This window comes from Melanostigma gelatinosum, assembly GCF_949748355.1.
Source record: "Melanostigma gelatinosum genome assembly, chromosome: 6".
In the NCBI taxonomy this organism is placed as follows: domain Eukaryota; kingdom Metazoa; phylum Chordata; class Actinopteri; order Perciformes; family Zoarcidae; genus Melanostigma; species Melanostigma gelatinosum.
Genome location: NC_136639.1, coordinates 25,459,654 through 25,470,665, shown reverse-complemented (window position 1 = coordinate 25,470,665; position 11,012 = coordinate 25,459,654). Strand labels below are relative to the sequence as shown.

Genomic DNA, 11,012 nt, shown 5'->3' with positions numbered 1-11,012 from the left:
GCAGCCTATTTGTTTCTACGCTCGGAGCCCTTTTCAAAGGGTATATAGTAGTATGTACTAAAATTTGAAAGTGTATCTAGTTGCACAACCGCAGCTGTCGGGGTCTGTGATTGTCTGAGGACAGAAACGTCTGCCTCTCTCGGGTATAAAGGCTGAATGCTGTTGTTGAAACAGAAACCCAAAATGAGGTCAGTGTTGTTCTCAGACTTCATATCAAACAAACAAAACAAAAACTTCTGTGTGGTATGATGAATTCATGTCTTATTTAAAGGAAAACACCAGTATTTTGCTGGAATACTTTGGCCTGTGTAACCATTTTAACACACTGTATATTTTGTATAATCCATCGGTGTTCATTCGTTTCAATGACTTCCACTTCAGTCAACTTGCAAAACTGTTATTTAGTTGATATAATCTACACATTGTTACACTGTAACATTTGCATTGATGCATGATCATTCAGTCACAAGTATAGACCGATTTATGAAATGAACTCTGCATTACCACACAACAGTGATCTATGTAACACACTGAATATCAAGTAAGTATCAGATCCTTTACTGCATTAAAAACGGTACTGATGTTAAAAACAGAAGTATCATGGTAACGATTTGCTTTCAGTGTAGAATTCAAAGTTCCCAGTGTGCAGGCAAAATGCCCGCTGTCAGAAGTATTTTATTACATATTATATCATTAGATTGTTACTACTGTTGCATTAACATGTTTATATTGTATCTTGTTTATATGATGCTGGGCAGTGTATTGTATTTTATTATTTCATATTTTTTTAATCTCTAAAAGTAATTATATTAATTGTTTTAAGGACTTTCTTGTTTGAACGGCCCGCTACAACCGGAACCTTTGTTATTACACAAAGGTTCCACCCCGGAAAGATTATTTTGTAGTACATGCTAGTAGCTTCTAGCGGAAGGTAAACAGACATCTTGATCAACATGGCAGAGGTAAACTAACGTTGATAAAACCTTATTTCTTTCGCACGTCTGTGGTGTGTGAACAACTCTTTCATAATGTCTGATTTCAGGCCTGTTTTCTGGACGTGCGTCTGATTAAAAAGCTGAACAGTGACAGCTCTCTGGTCAGTCGGTAACCTGACGGGTTAACGTTAGCATCATGTGTATCGTGACTACTAGCCTTAGTAGTTGTATCATTGCTATTAACAAGCTAGCGACATTGGCGCTAACATGTTTTTATTCATTTTTTAAACGAAGAGCGAAGCTGCGTAGCAGTAGTTATATCCGCTTAGTTAGCTGGATTTGAGAAGTGACGCTACGTTAATTGGCAGCGTGCTAATTGCACATCTGGCAACACAACTGGACCACAGGGCAACACACCGGCTCCGGGGAGTAACGTGACATCATAGAAACTTTGCCTCGTGACAGTGTAAAGATGGTAACGCTAGTCGTCATTCACTGGCATTTATCTGCTAAACTCCAGCGTTAGCTCACAGCGGTTCACACAGTAGAGCGCAGCAGCGTTTACGTGCTCATTCTGCATGGACATCAGATGGTGGTCTAGTGCAGAGAGGACGAGAACACAAATCAATTTCCCTAATCGATGCCAGAAAATGAATAGACACTCATATAATAAATACATAATTAAACGTGTGTATGTAATCTTAAAGTAGGCCTTTGTGAAGATCAGACATCATGGTTTGCCTCCTGTGACATATCACATGTATGCCTACCTGTGGTACACATAACACCATGTTTTCATTTAATTAATAAAGAGTATGACAAAAATATGTGCAACTTGCAATATGTTATTCTGTTAAATGGTCAATAAATAAACTGTAGCGATAATTACAAACCTTTGTTACACACTCATGATTCTTTTTTTTTGTCTTTCCACGAATATTCTTTTTTTTGTTCAGTATCTTTTAAACAGGCCTTACCTCACATGGATGGTGTTCTTTTTTTATCAGCACATATGCAGCCATAAGTCTGACTTATCAGTCAATTATAAAGTTGAAAAATACAACATATTTAACGTACAACAATAGCTTTTAAGATTGTAAAGAATATTGTTCCACTAGCCAAAAATACAGCAGAAGATGTAAGAAATGAAACTATAATAGTGCATATTAACATGTCATTTTATTCCACGTTGTTTTTGTACAATTTTTATTGACAGTCTTTGTATGTTAAATCACTGAAAACATCGTTGTGGTGTATATACGTAAAAGTGATACTTTATGGAAGTCCCACAGCACTTTCAACTGTTTTTATTCTTTCAGCTTGACTCTCCGTGATACAAACATAAAGTTACCGTGAATGAAACCTGCTCGGTGATGAACAGACAGAGGGCTGTTGTATCAATGTATCATAATAATAATTGTCGTCTCCTGTACTCACAGACCCACAGCTTGCAGGACATGAGGCAGCAGGCAGCCGTCGCTGCCAAAGTCTTCATTCAGAGAGATTACACCAACGGCACCGTGTGCCACTTCCAGACCAAGTTCCCTTCTGAGCTGGAGTCCCGGGTAGGACGCACCTCCTCACTGATCTTCAGACATGACTTGTATAGATTCCTTGTGATGAAGATTATATCGGGCATGAAAACATTGAGGATATATTGTGTCCCACTGAATCCATACAGACTCCTGGAGAGAGTACATTCCAGTCATCTACCACATGCGGCTGCTGCTGTTACTGCTGCTGTTCACCGACACTGTGGTGTGTGATTTGGTTCCAGCTCTTGATTTTAACAAATAGAGCTGGCAATTACAATTTGACAACTTGAAACTGAAAACTCGTGAGAAATGTCTTAAACGTGGCTGCGCTGCTTTTTTATGAAATTAAACAATAATAATCTGACTTCGTGTCACCTCAGTCGGCCGCGTCCGGGCGCCGCCTCACTCCTTCCTCTCTTTGCAGTCTCTTATAGAACTTTCCCTTTGACACTTCTTCTGTTACTGTGATGGCAAAGATAGATTTATGGACTCTACGCAGCCGGGAACACACATTATGATCGCTCTGTCGACTACAACTGCCAAATAGAATAGTGATGTACCTCACAACAAACAAGCACACACGCACACGCACACGCACACACACACACACCCACAGCTTCACCTCAAACAAACTCTGCCTCACACACAGTCATGGAACAGGTGCTACAGCAGTATTGTCATGCATATGAATTGCAGCCTTCATCAGGGTCGTCATAAAAAAACGTTCCAAAAATAATGGTTGGTATGAAACTTTTTTAAATTTTTCAATTTGAATCTATAAAAGACAACCAAACACACACGCATACATATCAGCCAATGGGGCACCCATGCAGGTATGTGGTCATGTGACTTCAGGCCAGTCAGTTTCAGTCCAGTCTCTTAACATCCCGACCAATGGAAAGACCTTCAGCATTAAGAATTGTATACCTGCATGTAGGTAGCCAGTCCTACTGCGAGACAGCTCAAAGAAATTCAACTTTACTTTTTATACAGCAGCAGCCATAGGAATTATGAAGTGAAGGAAGTCCAGCCAAAGAGGTGGTGATGTCCATTTTGTGAGACAAAAGAGAAAGGTTTATTGACCCAGATTCATTTCAGAGCAAAAATATTACCGTGGCTGCAAAAGAAAACAGAGAATGAATTAAACATTATCATTACACACTGCTGAAATGGAGCATTAACAAACTAATTACCTAGAGTGTGGTGGCTCGCCATAGTTTCACAATGAGCTGAAAATATCTGTGCACTTCTCAACGGGTGGGGTTCTGTCTGTCTGGTGGATTCAGCTCAGCGGGTCAGGGACGGTCGCTCGGTGTGGGAGGATCCCCTCGTGGGACCTCTTCCTGCCCCTCGTCCACTATATTTCCTCAGCGGCGGTACGCCCCAACCAGCTCTAGGTTGGCTTCTAAAGGCCCGGGGTGAGGGGGGGTCACGGTGGTTTACAGCACCGCTCCACACTTGGTGCTCGCTGCACTCTCTCTCGCTCTCTCCGGTGTCCTCAGCCTGCGCCGCTGTCGCCAACCCGTCTTGAAACACTGTCTGCTTTACTCATGCTCTGTCATGTGTCACTTTTTTTAGGAGCAGGCACCGGCAGTGATGTGGAGGAGGAAGAGCAGGTCGCTGAGACCCAACAGCCCCTAATGCCACATTAAAGAAGGTGCCAGCCAGAAATACTGTTCAGAGTTCTCAGGACAGAAGGGTTCAGTTTTTAAATGCGTGCACCACATGAAAGGAGCAGCCTCAGAACAATTAACCGCTCGCTGGTGGTTTATTGGCACTTCCCTCTTGATTGGGTGGTCTCCCGTGTTTTCCGGTAGGATTCAGTTCACACAGATGCACTGAACTGCCGGACAAATGAAGAATGCTCCCTCCTTTGGGATCAAAATGACTTCCCACGTATATTTTTGAATGTTTTACTGTAATCCTACTTCAAGAAATATGCAGTGTAATGCCAAGCTGTTCAGTGGCTTCCATTTTTCATTTATGTCTCTTTGTACGATGTTTGCAGAACCTCATGTTGAAATATCGCTCCGGTTCCTTTCAGCCTGTGTTTGGTTTTACCGTTCAGTTCAGCTCTTGGTTTGCTGAGGTTTGCACGCTGTAACATCATCATTCTTGCACGTAACTATCTCAGGCTGCGGACTATGTTATTTTTGGTAGTTTGTTCCTGTTTTCATGCTTTTTGGAGAATTGCACCAAAGAACTGGGAAAGCACTCAGTGTTCTTAATGCATTTGGCAGCTAGATCGCCAAACTGTTCAAGAGACTTTCATTTATTAGGGTTTGGAGGGATTTAGCAACTTTTGGAGCTAATGCTGCAGTTCCTTTCATTGGAAAAGAGTTGCTGGGTTTTTCTCTTGAATCCTTTTTTATTTTTTTATCTAGCTTGCTCTTTCTGGTTTCTCCAATGTATCCTTCCCTAGCTTTAAGACAAATCCCTCATCCTCACTTGAGTGGGTAAGCCCTGTTCAGCCGTGCACTCCCATCTTAACATTTTTGGAACGCTAGACATCGTGGAAAGACGTTCAGACGGCGAAATGTGGTTTGAATCGGAAAATTAGAAGGAGAACAAAGGCTCTCAATGGCGGCAATCAACCGCGCCTTAGACCACTGTTGGAGCTCGTTGTTGCATTCCTCGGTCGCAGGGGGAGCAGAACATTGGAGGGTGTACAGAGGCTCCACTTCTGGTCTGGAGGCTCCTTCTTTTTCCCCCCTCACTATCATCACCAGATCCACTCTGGAGTCCAAACGGTCTCCGAGTCCAGCAGCTCTTCACCCTCCATCCGTCTTCCCCGCAGCAAGCCTCAGTTTGAAGGAATTTGTGAGAAACACTGATTTGATTATCAGCCAGTCTTGGCTACAGTTGGAAGCAGTCTGCAGAACATCAGAGACATGTCTTTATCTTCGTCCAGGTGTGCCTGTGCCAAGGATCAACATTCCTTTCTGGATTGTCACTGTGTGTGTCCTGCTCTCAGCACGTTTGTCCTGTCAGTTCTTAAGTGAGAACATTCACAGAGCATTTTGCCAAGGCATCCCAGTAAATCCAGGGGGTGTTCCAGTACGGGAAGGTGGCCCAGCAATCCCATGATGCATGACCAGCCCAAGAAAATACACCTCATTTATCTAGAGATGGATCGAATGGAAGGAAACAATCTGGTGCCAGACGAGTTTCCACTTGGATATCCCAACAGAGACAGAAAGCTCTCAAACACTTCCAGTCCAAGTCTACATTTGGCTCAGACTGTACCTGAAGGTGTTAACCCTTTGATCTCTCTTCATGTTTCATGTGTTTCAGATCGACAAGCAGCAGTTTGAGGAGACGGTGCGGATGCTGAACAACCTGTACGCCGAAGCGGAGAAGCTGGGAAGCCAGTCGTACATCGAAGGCTGTCTGGCCTGCCTCACGGCGTACATCATCTTCCTGTGTATGGAGACTCACTACGAGAAGGCGAGAGACGTTTCACCTGTGGAGCACTTTACGCCCCTTGTCCCGCATCACCGACGAGAGCAAATGAAGAAAACGGCGTGTAAAATGCTACGAAATGCAAGCGTTGATGCTCGCAGTACTATCCGTGTGAACCGGTTACCTACTCCGATGATGTCGGGTCTGGGCTGGGCCTTTTCGGAGCATTTTACCTGACATTTAGAATCTTCATTTAGAATTACCGGTGTAGGAAAGAGAACCGGGTGCGGTTTACACAGCTGCAATTGACCGATTTCTGCTTGTGTTTGCAACCAGGGTGGTCACTCTCTGGAGCCTTGTGATTTTTTTTGAACTATTTAATAACAACGAGTGTCGATCAACTTATTGCCGTAGTTAGAGGCGTCTTCAAACCTGCCTCTCTGAAACAAATCAGAGGGCCCTCTCCTAACATGAAAGCCCATGAATCAACCAAAAGCAAAAATGACACATACATCAACAGCTATCTACAAATTATACAAGCAAACAGATGGTAACATATAAATGTGAGCCATGTGGGCATTTCTGGAAACTATTTCTAACCACTACATAATGAACAGCCTGTGGTACACTATGATTCAAATATTCTGAATCACTGTAGTACAAGACAAATTGTGGTGTAAGAAAAGTGTAAATGTTCGACAAGCTGTTGCAGGAGACATTCCTCATTTAAAAGACCTTGAGTCATGTCGTACAATATAAAAACCCACTGAGCTTCACAGTGAAGCTGTAGTAAGCAGTGGATCACTCTTTCTACACCTCCACACCTGAGTTGGGAAACAATATGATTGTTTTCTTTAAAGTGAGGAGCAACAGGAGAAGTATTATCGGCTGATTGATGTTGTGAGATTGATCTTTATTGGTGACATGGCTGTTCATTATGTAGTCCTGTTGTCCATATTGGTTTGAAATTGTTCTAGATTTTCCCTTTAAGTCAGTTTCCTAAAGGAGCCGTGTGTAGGAGTTAGTGGCATCGAGTGGTAAAGTTGCAGATTGCATCCAGCTGAACACCTCCACGCTCCCCAAGCGTGTCGGAGAACTACGGTGGCCTTCGGGTAGCGTAGCAGTACCCTAAAATGAATGAAATTATGCGTGGCCAAAGACGAGGAAAAACAAAGATACGGTGACATTTATTATTCCTGCAAAGTGTATATGTTTTAAAAACTTTATTTAGCCTGACTATATGAAACTAAGCAAACACGTGTGTTGAACCTTTCCAATGCAATTTAACAGTCGCACACCAAAATAGTTTCAAGATCCGAAATAAATCTGGTAAGATTGCAAGTCCTAACAAACTTAAAAGCAGAATGTCTTCACCACTGACCAATTCATTTTCAACTGTTTTGTATTTCAAATCAGATGTCTGTCCGAGAAGCACGCTCAACAAAGCTTGCAATAGAAGAGTAGAGACGGAGCACAGCGCTTCTGAAAACCACGGCCACAGGAAAGGAAAACAATCAGCGGCACAATATGCAACCGAGGCCTGAAACGCAAACAAATGACCTGTAGCTACCGAAAAGCATGAGACCGCAGTACCCCATGTCTACCAGGGGTGGCGTTGGTAACTAAAATGACGATGGATGACGATGACAAGGTTAGCTGTTAGCACGCTAATGTTAGCCATGTGTTAGCGAGCATCTGTAATTGTAGCGAAGGCACTTGCAAACATAATCTTGTGTAAATGCTAACGTAGCCTGTTCACAGCCAGCTCTGTGCGTTGTGCACACAAGAACTAGCCAACACTTCCAAGCCTGGGGGGGTAGAGAGGCATGCCCAAAAGATACGCCCACATTTCTGCTCAGAAGGAGATACATACCTTCTTTTAAACATTATGGAAGACCTGAACATCAACAGGTTTTTTGGAAACACGCAAATATCGCCAAGCCAACCTTTTCAAGAAGGTGGTTGAAGGAATGAAGAGGGAGGCTGTGTTTGCCACCGGCTTAAATGCAAAATGTGTGGAATATTCACTTCTATTAGCCATGTGAACAGCCTAATAGGAATATTGCCTTTTTTTGAATACAGATAATAACTGGAATAGTTTGTGCTTGTAAACGTAGTCACTTATTCCAGGTTTGCCATCCATTTGAAGACACGTATGTAAAACTGTGATTGCTGTGCCCTTTTAGGTTTTGAAGAAGATCGCAAAGTACATACAGGAGCAGAATGACAAGATCTACACACCGCGAGGCCTCCTGCTCACCGATCCCATCGAGAGAGGCCTGCGAGTCGTATCCTACCAAGTGTCGTAGTGCTGTAGCGGGGAAACACTTTGTTCTCTTTCACTCAGCTGGAATTTTTCCTCAACCTTAACTGTTGAGCCTTGTGTAACTTTACAGCGAGCCCTGAGATCCGCCGGAGCGTGTTTTAGCAGCCTGTTGCGGCTTTTTGTGATTGTTTTCAGCGGCCGTTACGTTACTGACCGCCTCGCTTTTTTTCCCGCCCTGTGCGTGTGTGGGCAGTATTAACTATTAGGAAATGTACAGTTCATGGTTTGTGTTCCGCTTGCATGAGCACTCATTTGGTGTTTGACTTTAAACTTAAAAGAAAGGTTTTTCTGCCTGATGGGGCCTGAATTACCGAAATGTTCAGGCATTTATCTGACTCAAACTCAGATTGGCAATCATACAAACAAATTACTCACACAGTCGAGGTTTAAAGCAACAATGTTTTTACAATAAACCAAAAAATTATCTTGACTGAGGGTGTTCGGCAAAGAGGAATGGTAAGTTGAATATTTGTGGTAACTTAAACCCTGAGATCAGGAAATGTGAATGGAATCCCACCACAGCTCCAAGTTGAACAAGGAGCTTTCACAATGACCGAATAGATGAAGTGATTTACGGCCTTCTGCCCCCATCACGTCTTACCCTCTAACTGCTGGTTGAAAATGGAAAGCAGCAGTCCGAGCAGCTTACAGGAAATCCAATGCGATGTAGGGATACCCTGTAAAAACACCAGATAAAAGTTCCTATGTAATCCACAGCATCTGTGTGAGATCAGCGGGTGCACCAACATCCTGGCGGTGCCAGTGTGTGTGTGTGTGTGTGTGTGTGTGTGTGTGTGTGTGTGTGTGTGTGTGTGTGTGTGTGTGTGTGTGTGTGTGTGTGTGTGTGTGTGTGTGTGTGTGTGTGTGTGTGTGTGTGTGTGTGTGTGTGTGTGTGTGTGTGTGGTGACTCAACATCTCAATTAATTGTAACTGGGCGGCAATGAGGGATTAGGGATGACAAAATATGACTGAAATTGTTCACAGCTGAGCTTTGTTCCGTCTCTCGCCCAGGACTCTGTAGCGTTGGCAGTGATCTGGATTATTTCTCCCACACTGTCGGGCTGCTGTGCTGACTTTGGCACGGGAGCGCCGGCAGATTGACAGGAATGTCTCACCTGAACCGATGTGACTGCTCAATACTACCATCTGAGTGTTTACATTCCCTTTAGGACTGAAGCTTTGTTTGTACTTAGGCGTGGCGCTGTGGCACAAAAGTCAGAGGTTCGCAGCCGAGCAGCCTTCGTGCTGGACGCGCAAGTCGAGATGTGGCTCGTTTCAACCTTGGGCCGGCTTCACTAACGCGAGTATGAACCTAGCTTGAGGGGTTGAAGTCCTTCCCAAGCCTCCAGGAGGTGAATCAAATTTAACATAGTGGGCAAACGTTGGAAACTTCCGGGTCCGTCCGGTGATACCTTTGGGCCCAAAAACACTGTTCCTCACTGCTCCCCAATGTATTGACTGTACTGCCGAGTTACCTGCTGCCTTTCATTGGTGGGGGTGCTTAGGTTGAGGCATGAGGAGTGAGATTAGTTAGGTTTAGGGTAAGAATATCAGTGTTAGCCGTGCTTTCGCCGTAGTCTTCTTACATCATTTTACATAATTATTAACCACGTGCTTCTGTTTGATGCACGGATAATGTATTTTGGAGCAATCAGGGAGTAATCTTCTGCTCGGAAGTCTGACTTTCTTTTTGCTTCGTGTGCCACTGAGCAACTTTCATAGGAATGGAGCTTTGCCTCCAACGCTGTGTTGAGTTTTCTTCATTCATCCATGATCCTTCCTCCTCATGTTAAACACAAACTCTAAATATGGTCATGATGGTGAAGCCCGATTTCAGCTTGAAGAGATCATGCCAACAATCTAGCCAAGTCTAGCAAAATGTAAGTCAGCTACTGCCACAGAAAGGCTTGAAGGTAAGATGCTGTGACCACAAACACGTCCAAACTCTGTTTCCATGCTCTGTTGATGAATCAATAGCTGCTGTGCCATTTGAGTTTGTGTTGTCTTGAAGACGATTCAGTTGGCTTTCATTGAATGTAAAATGAGTCCGACCTTGCTTTAAATGTGCTTCCTTGACTGAATCCTGTTCAGATTGAGGTTACCGTGTTTGAAGAGAGAAGCCTGATGAGATAAAAGCTGCCACTGTGAGTCTGGTAAATAATACTCGACTTTAACACTTTCTGTCCAGTACAGATTTGTTGCTGGACTGTTAAGTATTTACACAAACACGCACACGTTTTTAAAAGCGCACAGATACTTTTTTTTTATAATTATGAGTCACATTCAGCGCAAAGAAAAAGTGCTGGAGTCAAAGAGCGGTAATAAGAGGGCTCACTCTTTGTGTACCATTGCTTTCATGCAGAATGCCTCCTCTGCATTCAAAGCAAAATCCCACATCAAAGTTGAAAGCCTCTTCATCTGTGAGTAATAGTGGGTAACTGCTTTACAGTCAGGAGAGCTGTTTCATAAAGCATTTAAAGGATTTCTGCTTACTTTATGACTTGACGTTGCATAGAACTCTGTGTCATTTGCCTAACTGAAGGCTATAAAACATGCACATGGACCACTGTCGGAGTGCTGCTGTCCAGAGCACATGAACAAGCCAAGCAGCAGCTGAACCCAAACAGTGACCAGGCGTTCTTTGAGCACAGCACACACCAGCAAATCTGATTTCTTTCTTCAATCAGATCTTAAGACAAAGTAATGGGATGGTGTTTGTGTGTCCAGACATCACCAACGTATCTTTATAGGATGGTAACGACGTAGGCGTGAGTAACTGCGTAGCTACGCTGATGATGCGCCTTTCTAACCAGG

The 11,012-nt window shown here is 43.5% G+C and overlaps 1 protein-coding gene across 1 annotated transcript; it reads left to right on the top strand.

The window, feature by feature from the left end:
• The first annotated feature begins 910 nt into the window (after positions 1–910).
• Positions 911–10,446, top strand: LOC306778667 (golgin subfamily A member 7-like). The gene is made up of 5 exons (XM_079270281.1): positions 911–962; positions 2,375–2,500; positions 5,765–5,917; positions 8,059–8,160; positions 10,290–10,446. Exons 1-5 carry the CDS (start codon positions 954–956, stop codon positions 10,329–10,331), a joined length of 432 nt encoding a protein of 143 aa, XP_079126407.1. The 5' UTR covers positions 911–953; the 3' UTR covers positions 10,332–10,446.
• Positions 10,447–11,012: the final 566 nt, after the last annotated feature.

Excerpts from the sequence above, each read along its gene's own strand:
- LOC306778667 (XM_079270281.1), top strand. Across the intron at positions 5,918-8,058 it reads TGGAGACTCACTACGAGAAG|GTTTTGAAGAAGATCGCAAA; the intron begins GCGAGAGACGTT and ends GTGCCCTTTTAG. Across the intron at positions 8,161-10,289 it reads TCGAGAGAGGCCTGCGAGTC|ATTGAGGTTACCGTGTTTGA; the intron begins GTATCCTACCAA and ends AATCCTGTTCAG.